Raw genomic sequence first — 21,969 nt, 5'->3', positions numbered from 1 at the left:
AGAAAGTAGATGAATAAACATTTACTTATTAGAAATTGCAAAAAAGGGGAATGGGTCTTCTGGGACATGGCTTATTATTTAACTCTGTAAGTAAACTCTGTAAGCCTTTTCCAAGGCCTATTTAGAAAGCAAAGGGAGAGAACAATGTAGGCTGGTAGCTATACTCCCTGTTGTGAAAAGATATGCATTCTCCAAGACACTATTACTGCCAAATTATCTCAGAGAAAAGTAAATTAAGAATGTAAAATTCATTTAAATTTTGATATCACAAGAGTTAGTTTCGGCTAACTTTATTATGACCCTGTCACAGTACTCACTTGATGGCGCAGATTCACTTTCACTATTATGTCTAGAGCTGGTTGACTCTGAGTTCAAACTCAGAGTGCTTGGAACAGATGAGAGTTCATTACAGAGTTGTTCTACATCATCTGGAACCACTGGCCACAGATGTTTGCGACTGTGCCTTACAGCATCCCAGTTGTGACATTTTAGAATATCACAGCCTTGTTTGGTTTTGGCTATGAGCCCAAGCACATATACACAGGTCCTGTAAGTAAAAGATACAGTAATGACAGTTTATAATTCCAAACTGAGATTTCTTAAAGCAACCATAAAATATTAGTTTGCTATATGTACATTTGCGCTTTCTTTAATAGCCATTAAAAATAACATGAAAACCTTCATAATGAAAATATTAATTACAAGGAAAAAATCTAAAAGAACATATTGTGATCAGGGAAAAATATATACATTAGCTTTTCTGAAATAAATTTGGAATATTTGCACTACTAGATTATTTGGACACACTATACTCTGTTTATCTGCAAGGTAAATGTCAATATTACAATGATAAGAATAAAATATCAATAATATTAATAAACAAGGAGTTCCTTAAGATGTTTAACCTGATGCACTGAAAAACTGCAATCATAAAATACTCTTCCCTCACACTCATCTGTGAACAAAAATATATACTTCAGAAAGATTTGAGTTAAATGACACACCCTCTGATGGAAAGAACTTCACATTGTTTTGCAAGTTTTAGTATATCTGGAATCACATTTTCTTCCTGTAGCAAATTGAGACCCCAATTTGATGAGCCAATATTTCCCTAAAAGAAAAGAAATCACATATCAAATATATTTACAATACTAACTCCTTCAAGAGATCTGGAAAGCTACCCAAAAAACCAAAAAATTTAACCACGTCTATAAGAGAGAAAGAACTGTGAAAAAAACCTCACATAAGGAACTTTAGGAATTAAAGTTCCATCTGTCTCAGCAAGAAAACTAACAGTTTAATCATTTATTTTCCAACATAAAATAATATTTAAATGGGCAGGAACAATCTTTGCTTTAGAATACTAATCTAAGAACACGTTCCAAATAAAATTATTTTTATTTATTTAATATTAACAGGAAAATGAGAAAAATCTAAAAATTAAGAAGATCTTACAGAAGTGTTTATTACAAACCAAGGCCCATAGAGATGCTTTCAGTTTTTTAATTTCTTCCCATTTATCCAAATCTGGTGTGCGGACACTGTGACAGAGTTCTGTAATAATATTCTGGAGAGAGGAAAAAAATACCATATGATTAACAGTATGTCTTTAACATATATTCTTATTGTATCTTAAAACCAATTTAAGGTTTGTATTTAGTAATTTTTGCATATTTAAAATCCTAAAATAATTTTATGTCGAATTTCTTAAGAAGCAGCATTAGGACATGGGCTCTGAATTCATATACTAGAGTTAGAACTTATTAGCTAAGTGGCCTTGAGCAAGTTACTTAATCTCCCCATGTCTTGATTTCCTAAACTCTGTTTCATAAAGTTTAATGATTTAATGAATTATTACATAAGTGTAACAAAGTACTTGGGGCTTAGTATTAGAAAAATGTTAGCCATTAACGATCATTATTTCTTTTAGTTAGAAAATAACAAATTAACACCTAGACTTTATCATACTATGTAGGTAATGATACTGAGAAAATCATTTAAATTTTCAGTGAATTAAAAAAATATATAGTCTCAATAGTCTTCACAGACAATATAAAAATACATGAAACTGTGGAATATATTTATGCAAAACTTTTGCTCCTGAAATGAACACTGATATGAAAAGGAACTAAACTGCTAGGTTACTATTGTTCAGAAACACAAATACTTCTATAACCATTCTTAAAATAAGGGTTACATTTATTGAAAACACCTAGTAGCAAGACATATTCCCAGCCAAAATCTGGCGTGCATACTATACTCAAAGAACAACTGCTTGTCTAAGCCTTACATTACATGAAATATATGAAAACAGTGAGGCACTAACAAACAGCAACTGATACTTTCAGTTTTTGCTCACCAAAGGTAACTGAATATGTTTCAGGTTCAGTTTAACTTCCCAACAAGAGGAATGAAGAAACTCAGTTTTTCAGTATGTTTTTACTAAGGAGATGAACTTCCCCAATGAACTAGAAAGGAAAGAACTCAGACCTTCACTGGATTACTTACTCTACATAACAAATTAGCTATGCAAATAGTCATATGCAAGTCAGGGAAATGCATGCAAGCCAGTAATATCTCTAAGCACTGCAAACAAAGAATGCTAAGTCAATTACAAGATGGATGGCTTTAAAAGCAACTATGCCACTGACTTTCTGAAGGCTTTTGAGAAGTTTTTGAAAAGATAATACTTTAGCAATACTAAGTTTTTTCTACTACTGTAGCTATTTAAAATAAGCAAATTATGTTTTTACCTGTACTTCCAACAAATGACAGCCTGTTTTGTGGTGTACCAGTTGTCCGTAAAGGTGTACAGGTAGGTAGACATGAGGACGCTGTAATCTAGTATAATAAAAATGATTGATATACCTATTGGTTCATTTTAAATAAGCTAATTTTAAAAAATGACTTATAATAAAGTACTAGATAAACAGAATTAGACATAATCACTCAGCATAAATAAAAATACGGAGGTGGAAAGGCATGAGAATTCCTCTAGAAAAATAATAGTTTAGCTGGTCTCTGAGTAACGCTAAGAGAACTAAGACAAGAAATACACACTAGGGTAAGGACATGGAGGGATCTGAACACTATGCTATATTAGTCAGGGTATTCAAGTTATGAATGCCACTGAATTTTTGAACATTCAATGCTGTGCTTTAAAAAGACTTTTCCTATGTCAGTGTAAGAAACAAAATAACTCAGAAAACTTTAAAAAGTAATGATTTACAATAATTTGGTTTTAAATTTTATGTTTGAGGACTAGCAATAAATTATTCCATTAACTGGACTATACCTTTGGTTACTCCGACGAACATAGTTGTCACCATCAATTGGCTTTCGGTAAGTAGTAAGTGCTTCATTAAGTTGTTCTTCAATCAAGTCAACATATTTTGAATTATATTCCTAGAAGATAATATTGTTTTAACTATATATATCATAACAACATTCACTAAATTTGTAATATGTTAGGTACCTAACAAATCTTTGGAAGCATAAATATGAGAAAAATGAACATCTGTTCAGGAAATTTAAGAAATTTTTGAAAAGAGTAGATAGAACAAGGTATTATGAATGCAAATGTTCTATCACATCCATACCTATAAGCTTTCTGCTTATACGCTTTTCCTCATTTTCAATTAATATTTTAGGGTCCATACAAGTAAGCTAAAAATTTTTTTGTCATATTTGAATTCCTGTCCCCATTAAAAAAAAAAAAGAACAGCTTTTTATTTATTTATTTGTTTGTTTATTTATTTTTGGCTGTGTTGGGTCTTCGTTGCTGCGCACAGGCTTTCTCTAGTTGTGGCGAGTGGGGACTACTCTTCGTTGCAGTGCGCGGGCTTCTCATTGCCGTGGCTTCTCTTGTTGCAGAGCAGGGGCTCTAGGTGTGAGGGCTTCCGTAGTTGTGGCATGCGGCCTCGGTAGGTGTGACATGCAGCCTCAGTAGTTGTGGCTCACAGGCTCTAAAGCACAGGCTCAGCAGTTGTGGTGCACGGGCTTAGTTGCTCCGCGGCATGTGGAATATTCCCAGACCAGGGCTCAAACCCGTGTCCCCTGCATTGGCAGGCAGATTCTTAACCACTGTGCCACCAGGGAAGTCCCAAAACTAGCTTCTTAATATTAAACTCTGAAGATATTCACTAGAAATTTTAAAAGGAAATTAACTGAGTTCTACCATTTTAGCACCGTTTGGTAAGAAACAATCTCTCTCCCTTTAAATCAGGTCAAATGTAAAAAATATTTCCAACTAAAACTTGGAAATTTTCTAGTTAAATTCTTTAAACCGAGACAGTCAATCACACCACCATCTTTATTGCAAAGATCTCCACTTTAAACTAAACGTTTAGAAGGAATTGGTAGAAACTCTGAAAAGCAATTTGGCAGTATTTATCAAAACTTTACATTCACATACTTTTTGACTCAACAATTATACTTTAGAAATTTGTTCAAAAGATATACCTGCACAAGTATGCAAAGATATACATGCAAGAATATCCAGCAAACACTGTTTACAAAACTAAAAAAGTTGGAAACAGTCTAAATGCCCATAATACAGGTGTGATTATAAAAATTAGGGTACATTGTTATAATTTACTATGCAGCCATTAAAGAGAATTAGACAGCTCTAAATGCACAGCTCTGAAAAGATCTCTTAGATACACTGTTAAACAAAAAAATTAAATACAATTTTATTTACAGCTGTGAATGGATTCATTTGTATTTTTATATGAAGAATATATACTTATAGATGCACAAAACATCTTTCAGTGCATACAAAATATTAACAGACATTATCTTCAGAAAAGAGAGAAAAAGGGGGCAAGGAGACATTTTTCATTTTAAACCATTTTAGACTACTTAAATTTGGTGGGTTACCTTAACTCCCTACTTAGAGACTCTAAAAACTTACTTTTCCTGCTTTTCTTTTAGGTTCTTTACTTTGCAAAAGTAATACAAGATTTTAATTATATTATCAGCATACCAAATTTCTACTACTGCTACTACAACCACTATATTACTCTATATACTATACTACCATAATCTCCCTATACATGAACATCTCAGTACAAAAATTCTAATTAAGGAAGGTATTTTGAGCTTTATGCAGGAATAGTTACATTCACATGGTATTGCTTGGTTAGTCTTTTGACCAGTGGCGTCCATGTGGAAAACACTAGCAAAGTTGAGGGGTATGGTTTATAGCTATGAAATGCACTGAGTTTCTGATGTGGATCATCTTGAGGATTCTGCCCAAAAAGGACCTACTGGAGGAGCAAGAAGACCCCAAATGAGGGTGAACCTCTAGCTACTAGGAGGTATCGTAAGTAGGCAGCCAGAGGAGCCATTGATTCAGTCAAGGGAACTGCAAATGAGAGATCCCCAGAATGAGGTCTTCAAGGAATTCATGAACATAACCCTCGAGTAAAAGAATCAACATCTGAAATCTGCCCCGCTCAAAGCTAACAACCCCAGATAACAGTTGCATCAGTTGAGTAAGACTGTCCATGACCCTGTACCCCCTCCTCCTCCTGCTCTAAAGCTGAAGAGGCTCCAAATTTGCACCTGGTAAATGGGGAGGAGATAAATAACAGAGTGATGAAACGAACCATATCCTCCCTCCATTGCAGATTTCTATACCAAGCCTGGGCTAGGGATGAAAGTTTTAAATTGAATGAGTGAATTTTCAATATTATTCAGGCCTGGATGCTTTATTACCTAGAAAAAGCGACAGTCTCAACTTCATCTTGGCATGCTGCAAGCTACTGGGAGGAAATCAAATATAGTGGAAAGAGCATGGGCTTTGGAATCAAAAAGTGCCCCTGCTCTGTTATTTTCATGCTCTGTGACCTAGGATAAATTAGTTTACTCATCTTAGCTTCCACATTTTCATTCACAACATAGAAATAATACAAAAACATTTCACAGGGTTGCTTTGAGGATTAAGTGAGGTAATACTTGAAAGGCACTAAGTTTAACTGTAGGCAATCACTAAGTTAGTTACCCTCCCTTTCTCCCTTTCTCTAATTTGAGAGAGTAGACTATACTGTCTTTATATTTACATCTCGCATTTACTGCCTAACTAACTGCAATTCAGCATCTGTTTATAACTTGTTACTGAAATTGCTCTAGCAAAATTCACCAATGACTGGTCACCTTCAACAGGCTTTTTTTCTAGTGTTCACCTTACCTGACCTCTCTCAAGAATATATACCACTGACCTCTCCTTCCTGAAGCATCCTTTAGTGAAGCCATGCTGATAATTTTTTCCTCAATGTCCCTGTCCTTTTATTCCCCTCATGAAGGCAGAGTGTTCGGGCTTCCCTGGTGGCACAGTGGTTAAGAATCCGCCTGACACGAGTTCGAGCCCCGGTCTGGGACGATCCCACACGCCGCAGAGCAACTAAGCCTGTGCGCCACAACTACTGAGCCTGTGCTCTAGAGCCCGTAAGCCACAACTACTGAGCCCGTGTGCCACGACTACTGAAGCCCGCACACCTAAAGCCCATGCTCCGCAACAAGAGAAGCCGCCACAATGAGAAGCCCGCGCACTGCAACGAAAAGTAGCCCCCGCTCTCTGCAACTAGAGAAAAGCTGCACACAACAGTGAAGACCCAATGCAGCCAAAAATTAAAAATAAATAAAGTTATATATTAAAGAAAGCATAAAGATAAAAAAAAAAAGCAGAGTGTTCTCTAGGGAGCAATTTCCAGTTTTACTTCTTTGTTCTTTACATTTTCCTTGGTGATCTCACTCAATTCAAATTCCAACTACTACTATTCACTGACAACTCCCAAACTTCTATCTTCAGCTCATATCTGAGCTCCAGATGCACATTTCCAAATATTTTCTGGATACTCTCACTTGCCATACAACAGGCAATACCAGTTCAACTTATTCAAAATTCATTATCCTCATTGCTGCAAACCACCTTTTGTAATCACAATCTTTTAATGGTAAGCCATTATGTATTCAGTCATTCAAATCAGAAACCTTAAGGGTCAAGTGGGACCCCTCATTCATTACATCCAATCAGTTCACAAATCCTGTCCATCTTATTTCAAAAATGTCCAGAAAATGTGTCCCTGACTATGGAACCTAACCACCACTGAAGTCCATGCTCTTATCAATTTTGCTTCTAAACTGGTCTCAGTATTCCTAGATTTCTTTACCTTGATGACCATACTTCTGCTACTACACTGTGATCTTTTTCTAAAGTATAGTTCAGACTATGAATATTCTTTACACTTGTAAAGATTCCCCCTACTTCCTACAAAACTGAAATCCCTTAGTATGACATAATGTGGCTTATAAAAGCCTAGTTCTAATTCTAATTCAATCTAGTTCTAATTCACCATTCCATCCTCATCTTGCCACACCCCACTTATCCTAGCCCCAACCGCACTGGAATATGGCTTTCCTCAAGTCTGTGAAGTTTCAATAACCTATACAGATTTATTATTCTGCCCCCTCATCCTTGAACATCCTTCTTCCAATTTGACTATTTACTCCTCAAGACCACTTCAAATATCACATCCTCTCCTCAGCCTAACATTTTTTTTGCTAATCCCTAAGGCAGAATCATTAACCCTTCTTCTGTTTCCTTATACACGACACATGATTTTGTTATATCAGTTAATATTTTGTACGTACTATCTGAAAGTGCTGTACCAGATTTGCTAAACAATTTCCTAATATAATTTGTATAATAAAGTGACCAATCTTATTATGGTAACTAGTTTAAACATCTTCTATTTAGAAAATAAAACTATCATATCTCTTTTTTTTTTTTTTTTTTTTTTTTGGCTGCACTGAGCTTCACTGCTGCACGTGGGCCTTCTCTAGTTGTGGCCAGCAGGGGCTACTCTTCATTGCAGTGTGCGGGGCTTCTCATTATGGTGAGAAGGATAGGCTCTAGGCATGCAGGCTTCAGTAGTTGCAGCACGCAGGCCCCAGAGTGCACAAGCTTCAGTAGTTGCGGCGTGCGGGCTCAGTAGTTGTGGCGCACGGGCTTAGTTGCCCCACAGCATGTGGGTTCTTCACGAACCAGGGATCGAACCCATGTCCCCTGCATTGGCAGATGGATTCTTAACCAGTGGACCACCAGGGAAGTTCAAAACTATCACATCTTTATTTTAGTTTTCTAATTCACCAATTACTGAAAGACTTCAGGCCTAAAGTTGTACACTTTATAGTTATAGTATTTTTTTCCCTTTTTTTCTTCCAGTTTTATTGAGATGTAATTGACATACAGCACGGTATAAGTCTAAGGAGTAAAGCATAATGATGTGACTTACACACATTGTGAAAGGATCATCAAAATAAGTTTAGTGAACATCCATCATCTCATACAGATACAAAATTAAAGAAATAAAAAAAAAATTTTCCCTTGTGATAAGAACTCCTAGGATTTACTCTCTTGACAACTTTCATATATAACATACAGCTGTGTTAATTATATTTATTATGTACGTTATATTCCTAGTACTTATTTATAACTGGAAGTTTGTATCATTTGACTGCCTTCATCCAACTCCCTCTCTCCCCACACCCCACCTCTGGTAACTATAACTATAGCTATAGTATTTTTTAAAAATGAGAATATCTTATGAAACATGGTTCAATATAGACAATATAAATAATGATCTGAAATAATGGAAAATCTGAAAATCATTTACATTAGGATTGATTAATCCATGAGTTTCTAAGATGCTTTGACAATTTACAATGCATCAAATGAAACTGAAGTCACAGTGATGACCACCTAAAGAAAAGCTAGGAAGTTAACTAATACCTTCAAACTACTCCCTTCTTCCTAGATTTCCCTATTATATACAACAGCAAGAAGTTTGCTCTCAGATTTATGAAAAGTACACCTTAAAATGAAATTTAATTAGATGATTATATCTGCTTGGTAGAACTGTTTTTTAATCTTCATTTAGGAAAATTGTTTTAGTTTCAGCTTAAAAGGCGTGTGAAAGGAACCCAAGAATAAAAGAAATGATGGTAAGTAGGGTTGACAAACGATACCAATAGATTATATCAATTAAATTGAAAGCAAAATTTCAACAGAATTTACACAAAATCAATAGTTCTCTATAAAATAACTATAGTTTAAAAAGTGGACAAATATAAATACAAATAATTATACAGAATTTTAAGACTTGACTTCACATGAATGTTTAAATATTTAACTTTTTTAGTTTCAAAATACTGACAATATTTTAAAAATCCTCTAAATTCACAATCTATTTCCCAAGATAAAAAGATACAAATGAAACTTATTCAATAGCAAGTTACCTTGTGCCACTTTTCCAACTGTTTTGCTACATAACCCCTTTCGTTCAAATAGGAAAACCCTTTTGGAATGGAGAGAAATCTGTAAATTAAAACAGGCAATAGTTTAACATTAAGTCTCACAAAAAATGTTTAAGGAGCTAAAACATCTCAAACAAAATATGTTTAAGGAGGTAAAAGACTTTAAGAACAGCTCCTTCCTAAAACTAAAAGGTCAATTTTTATTCATTGTAATTTCAAATACAAATAAATTTTCACAATCTTTGCAAAAACACATGAATCCAACCACAGTAAAGAAAATGTCATGAAAAGAATGAGGACACATGGAAATGTAAAAGAAACATTAAGAAAAACAATGAAAAGACAGAGTTTCAGTATTAAAGGATGTCCAATATTCTAAAATAGGCCTCTTTCAGAAGTTAACAGCTAAACTCTTTAGAGTGCTTCCTTTACAGATTTGAATCCAGCTTTAATACACACTGCCAGAGAGAACACAACAGAAAACATAACTATAAGAAAAATTTTCTTCAAATTTACCTCAGGAGGAGAAGCAAACCCTTGTCCCCAAGGTGAGATAAAGCTGGCTTCATCTGAATAAGAGCATGGAGATTGGCCTAAAAGAAATAATTATTAGGCAAATTAATAACTGCATGAAGATAGTAAATTCTCTATTTCTAAAACCACTATATTATATACATTATAATTTCACATAATTTTCTATCAAATTTGAATGTTTTAATAAAAATTCATGTCTAAGGGTTTTATTATAAAATAATGAAACTTTACCTTGTCTTCACATGCTTCATCGAGAATATCAAGAGCTTCAGAAGAAATCGTTTTGTTTTTATCATGCAGCTGGGTCACTAGTAATTCAATTCCCCAATTATTGAAGAATTCAACATTAGCTCTCAATAATACTCTTAAATGTTTTGTTGCATACAGCCTGCAGGCCTATAAAGATAAATAAGAACATTAAAAAAAAAAAAAAAGAAAGAAAAAAACCACCACCCAAACTTCACTATGGACGGTCTATTCGACTTTGTTTTGGGACAGTTCTGCTACTTGAAAAGGGCAGAAAGACTGGAATTGATGGTCTAGCCCTTGATATGAATATTTTTTAGTCCAAGTAAAGTAAAATACTTGTGTTTCAATCTAGCTGCTTCTTTCCCTTTATATAAAAATATGTGTACTATATCGAGTTCTTTGGAGGAACTAAAATTTTAAAGTAAACTAAAATTCCATCCCATAGTCTTAGAATTTATAATTAGTTTTATTAGGCCAAAATTTATAAAATACTGAATTAACTGGTTATGAAATATATAGTTTTATTGCCTATGTTATACTCACATCAGTGGCTGCTGTTAAGATTTTGGAAAGTATGACCCTAGCCAATCCATCTCTGCTATAGTCCAAGCTCGAAACAGTCAGTTTCAGCAAGTGATCTTGGTTTTTCAAGGAGCAAAGATTAAGTAAACTAAAATAAGGATTGAAAATAATGAAGGTTACTAGAAATTACTGTATTGATTCATTAATTCAACAAATATCTTTAAATTCCTAATAAACAAGCATTTCTAAAAGAAAGCACTTAACAAATATCACATTTTAAAAAAAAGCATCGGAGTAGAGCATCAAGACAGCTCTAATTAAATGTTTTTTTGTATTTTAATAAAAATTTACCAAACACAGGTACACAGACTAAAAAGCATGCCCTTTCTGATCACATTAAAAATAGTTTGGGTATATACTGAAACAGAATTTAGGAATGCTCACCATTGAAATACACTGCATTTTTCCAGCATTTTGACTCCATGAGGGTGGCAAGAAAGTGTTCCAATAAATAAAAAGTAGTGTTGACTAAGAGTAGTCAATAAACCATTATTTTGAAGGCTTCTTTCAGGTTTCATGCCAGACGAGGCATTGAGCCACTGAACAATATCCTTTACTAGATCTTCTAAGTATCCTTGCCCATCCTGAAAGCAAATACATTATGATATTGCTAGAAAAGGACTTAGTGCCTACAATTAGAAAAATCAACTCTAATAAAGTCCAAAAAATTTAATGATAATGATGAAGTTACTAATAACAGATATCAATCACTGAGTATCTGTTGTTTTTAATCCCATTCAACACAGTGCTGCATGAGATGGTATTATTTTCCATCTTACAAGGAGAAAACCAGGTCTTCTAGAAGGCAAATTAACTGTCCAAAGTCACATAAATAGCTAGTGACTAAGTCAGGATAAAAATCTAGGTTTGGTCTCATTCTCGATGTTTCTAAATATAGCTTATGCCTCTTCAGAAATAAAAGGAAGGGGGCAAATTCAGTGAAAAACATTTACTGTGGAAAATATACGAAGTGCTTATTACCTCTTCAGACTCAAGAAGAAATTCTGTAAACTGGCAACCCACAACTGTGAGCTGCTTGGACTTGGCAAAATCCAGATCCAGATTGGCATATAATTTACTGCTGGGCTTGTAAAAATAAAGTAGTCTTCGTACAAACCTAAGATCAAAATAAAAAATCAGCAACAAAGTAATAAACCAAATAATTCTTTTAGAATCTTAACCACAACTTATGATATAATAAGGTTTTGAATATGTTTTGGGTTTAAACCATTGAGCTACATGGCAAGAAATTTAATAAACACATTTGGTACATTCCACACACAAACCAACCATAAAAAACAACAAAAAATCCCCTTCATTATAAAAAATATCTTTGTGAAATAAGAACTTTATGGTGAGATGCCTGACAGAAATAGTGGAGAAGAAAGATGCTAGCAGGAAAAATGCAGATATAACATAGCTAGAAGATACAGTTGGAGAAATATGAGGAAGCCACCTGGATATAAATTTTCATTCTTTTTTTTTTTTTTCTTTTGAAATGCACACATTTTATTTTACTATCAGGTCTTTTTTTCTTTTCAACTCTCTTTTAATCCAGAATATATAAATTCTTTTCTACTGTACTTTATCAAGAACTTTGTCCCATGGCTCTATAAAATAATCTTATACTAGATAATTGTAAGCAAATGTTACCACACTATGATTTTATCAGTTTTTCACAATTAGGCAAAAAAGTCAACCATAAAAGTTCCAGGTAAAATTTAAGCAACTGAATTTATAAAGCAATGGATGATAGTTCAATGTTATAATTTTCAACATTATGTTCTAAGCTTCCATGGAATTTAGTTCAATTTAATTTCGAGCACTACAGTCCAATCTAATAAAGGTGCCAGATCCAGGAGTTGGAGAAACAAAGTTGAATGAGACTTCACCTCTGTTCTCAAGGAGTCTGAAAAGTTAGTGCTATGCTTCTTTACCCCAATGTAATTCTTATGTTCTATATATTTCTCAAAACTTAATACAGATATTAAGTTAAATATCACTGAGTAGATGAATACAATCAATTATAATGTCAATGATATGAACTTCTCAAAAACATGAAGTAAAGCCCCTCTTATCCAATGAGATCAACACTGGTGGTTGGTTAGTCTAAACTCAGAAGGAGTAAAAATGCATGGGGTACTAGAAAAGAGCACAATACCCTGAAGTACTGTATATGCCATAAACATTAGCATGTTTTATGGAAGGTGTGGTTGGCTACAAGGAGTGTAAAAACGAACAAGAATGAATAACCCTTCAAAGTCAGATTCAAAAGAAAGTAGAATTGGAATATTTTAAATGGCCATCATTTTGAAAGGGAAACACTATGCCCTTATGTCATTCTCATACATTAGGGCTAAGATAAGTACATGGCTGATATTCCTCGATTTGAGAAACTTTAATCTCAAGTATTTCATTTGTTCCAAAACTAAAACCAGAATGTAAATAACCAGAAAAAGAATTCGCTGATGCTTTTTGGTTGTAAAATACAAACTATGTATAAAAAAATATATATGTACCTACTGAATACCAACTATTAAAATGTATGTATGTATCTTTAAAACATCAATTATTACTTTTAGTAGGTATCAGGCATAATATAATTCAAATCTAAGTTCTTTAAATGCAAAACAGTTCTTACATACCTGTGCAACTGTTCATCTTTATAGTTTCTTAGATTTACATTTGGCCACTAGAAAAACATAATACGTTATATTATGTATTTATCAATTCCTAAACATATAATTATGATGAAGTACAATGAATAAGAAAATGAAAACAATCAAGCCATTACCAAGAAGTATCCTATCATACCTTAAGAATGGTCCCTATAAGATTCCAATTCCATTCAAGATTCTCTTTATGTTGAAGGACTTGGCTATCTCTAAGGTTCATTAAAAGAGCTTCCTCTGTATCCTAAAATCACCAGAAAGTAATATGAAAAATTAAGACAAATGGCCTCACGTCAAAAAACTAACTTCAAATATTAAAAACAAAATGGAAGGTTTTTCATTTAAGGAAGATTATCAAGATTTTCTAACTTGAAAAAGTTATAAAAACACAGCTCCACTGCCTAGTCATTATAAAACTTAGAAGCCTTCTGAAAATCCATATGCATGAATAAAACTGCAAACTCAAGCATGTATGCCTACTAAAATACAGTGGTTAAGAATTAGGAAATAAATTGAAAATTGCATCTTCTCATCAGTACCTTAAGAACAAATATATCTTTCTGAACTCGGAGATATTGATCCCGTTTCTGGTGTGTTGCAATTGCTTTCTGAATAATGTGATCTAAATGAAGGCTATAAGGCTTAGGTCCTCGTTTCTTCATTTCATGGAAGCGTTTTAAACAGTTCAAGGCTGCACTGGCTCGCCTAATGAGAAAAAAAATTAGTACAATTAATACAAGGCTAGCGTAATTTTAAAGAGACCACTTTGGTAAATTATTCTATTAAAACTTACATAAATCCATGCTAGAGAGTGTTACTAAAAAGTAAATTATTTAACCAAATTTGGAACCACAAAGAAAAAAAACAAGAACACTGCTGATTTGTATGAAGAAACACTAATTATTTAGATTCAACGAAACATACTTACTAATCTTTTCTTCTATGGTGGTGGGTACTTTTGGTATGTTAGTTTTAAGAACTCCTTCCTCAAGGTCAGGACCTAGTGACCTTACTTTCTTATTAAAGTTTTAAAACTCTGCTTTTCACATTTAAGTCCTTAATCCATATGAAATTGATTTTTGTTTATGATATGAGGTTGGATAACCGATGATTCCAGTATCAACTGAACAGTCTCTATTTTCCCCACTAATCTGCAACTGTAAATGGGATCCTTTTAAAAATTATTTTATTTTGAAAATTAATTATTTATTTATTTTGGCTGTGTTGGGTCTTCGTTGCTGTGCATGGGCATTCTCTAGTTGCGGCGAGTGAGGGCTACTGCTCATTACGGTGCACAGGCCTCTTACTGCTGTGGCTTCCCTTGTTGCGGAGCACGGGCTCTAAGTGCACGGGCTTCAGTAGTTGCAGCGTGCGGGCTGAGTAGTTGTGGCTTCTGGGCTCTAGAGCACAGGCTCAGTAGTCGAAGTGCATGGGCTTAGTTGCTCTGTGACATGTGGGATCTTCCCGGACCAGGGATCGAACCCTGCATGTCTCCTGCATTGGCAGGTGGATTCTTAACCACTGTGCCACCAGGAAGTCCCTAGAAATTATTTTAAATTCCCTTTTTGTGGTGCATAAAATACAGTTTTCTAGAATTTGGTAGCGATCAAGTCTCAACTTAAGAAATTCTGGTAAATACAAATCAGATTTAAAATTTAAAAACCTTAGGATGTGTCCAGATTAGCAAGTACTTATCAGTAAACAGCTTACCGAGCTAAAAAAAATCATTCTTAGATTATTACTGGAATTTTGAAGGTAAATTTGAATTCCTGATGAACACTAAATACCATGGCCATAATCTGACCCAGAGAGTTCAGGTCTACCAGGCTTTGGGAAAGTACATTTTCCCATCAAGAAACTACTAAAATAAAAGTTGAACGCCACCACTACCGATGTTAGCTTAAGAGTCAGAACTGATGGTCCGTAATGCCCTCCGTTTATAATACAACTTCAGTCTGTTAAATAGTAGTATTTTCACTGACAGATTTAAAGCTAATAAAAAAAGTATTATTTATAGTGAGGCCCTTATGTGTACTTTTGAATTAATAAAGCTAACTAAACTTTTGAGAAATGTATTATAACTTAACAAAAATTCCTAGTTCTGAATAGCTAATGAACTACATTTCAAAACATTACAAAAAAAATAATGAAGCCTAAATATATAAATTCCAACTTTCTTTTTCCAACATTTTTAACCACACATACAAAAGAATACACTGTTAGTCTTTGTGCTGTAATTTGAAATAATTCAGACATTGAAAAAGAGACTGAACTGTTGCTCAAAACATAAAACAGTCCAAAAAACTCTCAATCCCAATATTTTTACTGATCTGGTAGAAAGTTTATGTCCTTGTCCAGAAACATGCTAGAAAAGGTTGATTTTACTAAACTAAAATACTCTGTAGCCTAAAATACAAATTATTTTTAAAAACTGTTAATTTTCCTCTTATCCAAAGGCTTCCCTAAATAATTCCCAGGCATAACCTATATATACTACTTCCTTATAAAGAAGATAAGGTCATCTAAGTGGGTATTAAATATACAGGCACAAGCTTTGCTAGAGCTCTGATACTTACAGTCTCTTTTCCTTAGGGATATCAAAGGATGCAGCCATATTCATTAGGGTTGGCAGGCAGTGCAAATGATGGCTATGTGAATGAGGAAGAATTGTGTTTGCCTAAAATGAACCATAATATTTTTGAAAAATTGATTATTTTGTGTTACAGATTATCCACAGATATAATGCTAAAAGGTTTTACTCATGAATTATTCATTTTCTATATACTTATAGCTAACTTTTATCTCATCTACTTTCAACAAGGATGAGCTATCACAAATATAAAGATACAGGTTCATGTTATGTTAATAGAACTCTAAATTTCATACATCCTTTATTATAACATTAAATTATAATTTTAAGTGGTACCCAATTAAACTCACTTCTTAAATAATCTAAAAGGACTATATGTCAAAACTTGGATCCAGTGTTATAATGTTATGTTAAAAGTAGCATTTAGGGCTTCCCTGGCGGCGCAGTGGTTGAGAGTCCGCCTGCCGATGCAGGGGACACGGGTTCATGCCCCAGTCCGGGAAGATCCCACATGCCACGGAGCGGCTGGGCCCGTGAGCCATGGCCGCTGAGCCTGCACGTCCGGAGCCTGTGCTCCGCAACGGGAGAGGCCACAGCAGTGAGAGGCCCGTGTACCACAAAAAAAAAAAAAAAAAAAAAGTAGCATTTAAAATGCTGGATGCAATATCATAACTTATGAGTTGACTTCTTTGGTTTAAAAACCACCTTCTCAAAACAGGTTTGTCTCATATTCCAACAATCTTTAAATAAGAAACTTGTCTTCTGCTTTCCAAATGAAGTCCTACCACCCAATCTGCTTTCTACCAATAAAGATAAATTAATTAAATGTGGAAGCCAGAAGATATAAGAATAACAAGCAATGAACTAACACTGCTATACTCAAAATGACTAGCTTTTATATTTCAAGGGAATCACAGAATTCTGGTGTATGGGGGAAGGGAATGGATGAAATTTATTAAAGAGATTCCTTCACATAAAGGCAAATAATTCTAGATATTGATATCCTTACAGAAATGATATCTTAATTAAAATAAAAATAATCACACCTGAGATTCTGCAATATTACTTAATTATCTCATAGACAGACTGAAGGAAAACAGAGCAAGTGGCTAAATAATTCACTGATAAACAAGACAGTTATCATTAAACTCTGTTTAATTCTCTTTTGCTCACTCACAAAGCCCAACTGCTATGTAGAAAAAAAACCCTGGTGATGGAGGGGACCAAAAACAACTACAAAAACAAAAAATATTCTGCCAATAATAAACCATAACATAATTTTAAAAGATTTGTCATAAGTTTACTTAATGAGTTTAAAGTGGTTCTTTTTATTTAGTGTTTATTAACTAATTGGTGACAGAAATATAAATTTCTAATTTGCAAATAATCAGAGTACCCTCACTGCTTGATCTGCTGGGAGTAGAGAATGATCAGATTACTTTGCTAGCTCCTTGTTTCCAGAAGTTACTGATGTCATAAAATCGTGGCCAGAAAAACAGATTCCCACCTTCTAAACCTAAACCTACAAGTTTACAGAGAAGTATGTGTTCTAATGAGGCAGTTATGTTTAGATTTTTTTCCACAAAGTTTTCTAAAATTCAGGCACTGACTATTATATATCAATTCTATTTAGCTGACTGAAGTAATACCTATAGTTTTGTAATTTCATGCTTTTTAGGTAGGAAGTCATTCTAAGAGAAAGACTTTTAGGACTCAAAATGTCAGCATCAAAAGTGAGTATAAAAAGGCAATAGTCAGTTCTCTGTATTTTTTATATTTGTTCCATTTAAAAAACTAGCCTATATATATAAGATACAAAGTATCAAGGGTTCTTTGTAATGCAAAGATAAACATTCAAATAAATGTAAACTTATTTTTTTGAGATAATGCAAAGTAAGTCGTTAAAATAGCCTGTTTCATAAATTAAAACATTAATAGTATGAAACATAATCAGAAGTTGTTAAACTTACCATATGTAAAAGCTCTCCTAAAAGGATGGTAGCTCTAACTGAGATATGGTCATCGCTGTTTGTTATCACCTCAACCAAACCCTTTGAAAATAAGAAGAAAATATCATAGTTGCAAAATATTATATATGAATATAATTATGCATCATATATGTTTGTTGCTCTGAAAGAATTCTGTTAGAGAAAATAAAATAAATAAAATAGAATAAAATAAGGTTTATAACTCTTACCTCTAAAAGCCCATTACGAATAAATGCTGATAGTATCAGTGCCAAATAATTATCCATGAGGTCTGGCCTGGAAATAAGCATGGCACAGAAAAATTTAAATATTGTTCCATACACCACAAAATTTAACATAAAAATAGTAATTGTAATAAATCTGAACTATTTCTATATCTAAAGTCTACCTGGATCTGGCACGATGAGGAAGAATAGTTTTTGCCTCAGCTGCTACAAAACCATCTGAAAGCCTCCAACTGTCTTGGAATCTACCTGGATCTAAAATAGTTAAATTTAGATAGTTAGAAGAAAATAATATACCAATGAAACACTTCAAATAACCATCAGCTAAGCAGGCTACAAATAATTTTCTTAAACGTTCGTTAAAAAAAAAAAAAAGAGGGCTTCCCTGGTGGCGCAGTGGTTGAGAGTCCGCCTGCTGATGCAGGGGACACAGGTTCGTGCCCCAGTCCGGGAAGATCCTACATGCCACAGAGCGGCTTGGCCCGTGAGCCATGGCCGCTGAGCCTGAGCGTCCGGAGCCTGTGCTCCGCAACAGGAGAGGCCACAACAGTGAGAGGCCCGCGTAACGCAAAAAAAAAGACTCAAGAAGGCATACAGAAAAAAACGATTTATGTAAATGAACACAGATTTAACTTCCTTCACTGAGGGACTCAGAGTCATTTGGGCTAAAATAAAATAACAAGAATCAAATAATCCACTGTGAGAATCACATAAGGTTTCTTATTAACTCCTCTCTTCCTTTCTTAGTCCATCCTTCTATTAATTTCACTGCTCGTTTCAGAAGCTAGGGTGATGGAGAAGAAATTTAAATTTCTTTTTAGAAATTTATCTGAGATTTTATTTTTATATTAATTTCAGGCCACAAATATGCAGTAAGAAAATGATATTTAGTTCGGTATTTTTCCTTTGAGGAACTCTGTCTCCATTAGATAATCCATTTAAAAAATTACAATATATGAGTAGTGAATGCACTTCAATACTTACCTACACTGAGCAGTGCTTCTATGAACTCTTCAGTCACAACAGGTAGAGGAAGACGAAATATATCATAAAGCACTTCAAGGAGACCTCGCTGCAAGTACAAATAAATACAGTTCATTTGTTTTTATGGAATAAATCTTTGTTTGCAATTTTTTAAATGTCCTATTCACAGATTAAAAAATCGATAAAAACAGAACTACTGTATTTTAGAAAACTACCATTATCAGGCCTATATTACAGAAGAGATAACTACTGAATGCTTACTACATATACATGATGTAATCTTGTCAATAAATCTTTTATTATCCCCACTGTACACATGAAGAAATACATTTAAAGGTTAAAAATAATTTGCCCAAGGTCATGGAGCTATAAATAATAAAAAAAGGAGTCAAACCTCAGTCGGCCAGACTCAAAGGACCATGTTCTTTTACCATTTGCTGAGTAAGAAGTCAACTGAATTGGAACCTTTCCATCTATAATTACATCCTTCCATGGTCTAAATGCTTTTATTTTTAGCTCACATTTTAAGCAAGGCACCTCTAGCTAATATTTACTACTAACAATAAGAAACAAAGGGGCAAATTTTGTCCCTTTGAACAAAATTAAAACAAAAACATTAAAGAGGAAAAGGAAGAACCACATGAAGAGTTCATTTTTTTCCTCTAATTTCAATTTGTTTTAGTTGTTTAATACAATTCCTATACACTAATAACTTAGGACTATGTCTAAAAAAAGGATATAAATACCCCAATTTTAATCAGAACCACTACTCATAACATATAAAAACACAAGTTAGAAGGCATAAGTTGCATAAATACTATATTTACTTTTTAAGTATATTTTTCTATATTGCTTGAACCTTTTACAATGAGAATGCCCCTGTGTATTGTTTGCACTTTTTATTGAATAAAGCATAATTAATTTCATATTTTTAATCTAATTTTAATACAGCCCTACTTCCTAACAACAGCAGTGTTTCAAATGATTCATATTATATTCTTAGGGTTCAACTAAGTAGTAAATATTTATTCATGTATTTTTAAAATGCTCTGTGATACAGATTAACAATTCATGAGGAAAAAGCATTACCTGAAATAAACTTTTTCCAATTAATTTCCTCCACTAAAACTCCATGAATGAAACAATCATAACTTTTACCTACCCTTATTTCCATATTTGGAATGCAAAGGACTCCAATTAGAGACTGAATCCCAGAATTTCCAGGCTTACATAAATTAATAATACCTAAAAAAGATAAAAAGAAAAAAAAATAACTGATTTGAACTTCAAAAAAATTTTCTATAGTAATGTATCCATAATACAAAATGTGACATTTTTCCATGCTAAATTACACTATTACACTATTTGATTATCATAATTGATAGTATATTTCAAACATTCTCTGAATTTGCCAACTAATTAGAGGTTATCAATAATTTTATCCTTTAAATTACTTCTTCTATTTGTTTCATACCCAAAAAGGTTTCATGAATCTGACTGCCTATTATTCCCATTTGCTGATGAGTGATTCTCAGGGATATTGGAGAGAATAAGACAATGTCTTGCTTATTTAACACTTTCTCAACCTGAACTGATAAACTCTGCTTGGCATTTGCCTTTTAAAAGTTTAAGTCTCAAACTTAACGAATGCACAGACGAGTATAACCAACAGACTTCAAATAAACTGAATGGATCAAAATATTAAGTGAGAGAATTTACTCAAACAATTTTAAACATATTAACACCATGTCACAAAAGAAGATATGTATCAGTAAGTAGCCAATAAACACAAAAGTGTTCAATATCATTAGTCACTGGGGAAATGCAAATTACAGTCAAAATAAGATACTGTCACACACCCACTAGAGTGGCTGAAATTAAAAACTGATAACACCAGATGCTGGCAAGGATGTAGAGCAACTGGAACTCACATACCTACATGATAGGAGTATAAAATAGTGCTTCAGTATTTTGAGAAAAAGTCTTGCAGTTTCTCATACAACTAAACATATATCGGGACTTCCCTGGTGGTACAGTGGTTAAGAATCCGCCTGCCAATGCAGGGGACAGGGGTTTGAGCTCTGGTATGGGAAGATCCCACATGCTGTGGATCAACTAAGCCCGTGAGCCACAACTACTTAGCCTGTGTTCTAAAGCCCGCAGCACAACTACTGAGCTCGCGTGCCACAACTACTGAGCCTGCGTGCCACAACTACTGAAGCCCACGCACCCTAGAGCCTGCGTCACAACTACTGAGCCCACGCACCACAACTACTGAAGCCTGAGCGCTGCAACTACTAAGTCTGCATGCTGCAACTAATGAAGCCCATGCACCTAGAGCCTGTGCCCTGCAACAAGAGAAGCCACTGCAATGAGAAGCCCGCGCACTGCAAAGAAGAGTAGCCCCTGCTCAACTAGAGAAAGCCCGCGTGCAGCAACGAAGACCCAACACAGCCCAAAAAAACCCATATATCCACCCTGTGACTCAGCAATTCTATCTGGTATTTACCCAAAAGGAAACAAAGCTTACATCTGAAAAAAAATTTTACAATGCCGCTCATAGTAGCTCTATTTAGAATGATCAAAACTGGAAACAGGGGCTTCCCTGGTGGCGCAGTTGTTGAGAGTCCGCCTGCCGATGCAGGGGACACGGGTTCGTGCCCCGGTCCGGGAAGATCCCACATGCCACGGAGCAGCTGGGCCCATGAGCCATGCCCGCTGAGCCTGCGCGTCTGGAGCCTGTGCTCCGCAATGGGAGAGGCCACAACAGTGAGAAGCCCATGTACCACAAAAAAAAAAAAAAAAAACTGGAAACAGGTCAGGTATTC

At 34.3% G+C, this 21,969-nt stretch overlaps 1 protein-coding gene across 6 annotated transcripts in view; it reads right to left on the bottom strand.

Moving 5' to 3' along the window:
• The window catches only part of RICTOR (RPTOR independent companion of MTOR complex 2), a 127,695-nt gene that overhangs the window by 21,850 nt on the left and 83,876 nt on the right, over positions 1-21,969 (bottom strand). For all 6 annotated transcript variants that reach the window (XM_027092723.1, XM_027092724.1, XM_027092726.1 and 3 more), the window contains 20 exons: positions 20,304-20,386; positions 19,142-19,229; positions 18,322-18,412; positions 18,143-18,209; positions 17,916-17,996; positions 15,932-16,032; positions 13,895-14,060; positions 13,498-13,599; positions 13,329-13,375; positions 11,665-11,800; positions 11,068-11,267; positions 10,645-10,771; positions 10,084-10,248; positions 9,835-9,911; positions 9,301-9,379; positions 3,296-3,405; positions 2,754-2,841; positions 1,475-1,567; positions 1,005-1,111; positions 318-547 (listed from right to left, as the gene is read on the bottom strand). In XM_027092723.1, coding sequence (XP_026948524.1) covers positions 318-547; positions 1,005-1,111; positions 1,475-1,567; positions 2,754-2,841; positions 3,296-3,405; positions 9,301-9,379; positions 9,835-9,911; positions 10,084-10,248; positions 10,645-10,771; positions 11,068-11,267; positions 11,665-11,800; positions 13,329-13,375; positions 13,498-13,599; positions 13,895-14,060; positions 15,932-16,032; positions 17,916-17,996; positions 18,143-18,209; positions 18,322-18,412; positions 19,142-19,229; positions 20,304-20,386 — 2,238 coding nt within the window. The remainder of the gene's footprint in view (positions 1-317; positions 548-1,004; positions 1,112-1,474; positions 1,568-2,753; positions 2,842-3,295; positions 3,406-9,300; positions 9,380-9,834; positions 9,912-10,083; positions 10,249-10,644; positions 10,772-11,067; positions 11,268-11,664; positions 11,801-13,328; positions 13,376-13,497; positions 13,600-13,894; positions 14,061-15,931; positions 16,033-17,915; positions 17,997-18,142; positions 18,210-18,321; positions 18,413-19,141; positions 19,230-20,303; positions 20,387-21,969) is intronic.

Source organism: Aethalodelphis obliquidens, unplaced genomic scaffold (assembly GCF_003676395.1).
Source record: "Aethalodelphis obliquidens isolate GAN/ISIS:26980383/991018 unplaced genomic scaffold, ASM367639v1 scaffold80, whole genome shotgun sequence".
Classification (NCBI taxonomy): Eukaryota; Metazoa; Chordata; class Mammalia; order Artiodactyla; family Delphinidae; genus Aethalodelphis; species Aethalodelphis obliquidens.
This window is presented reverse-complemented; position numbering and strand designations above follow the sequence as displayed.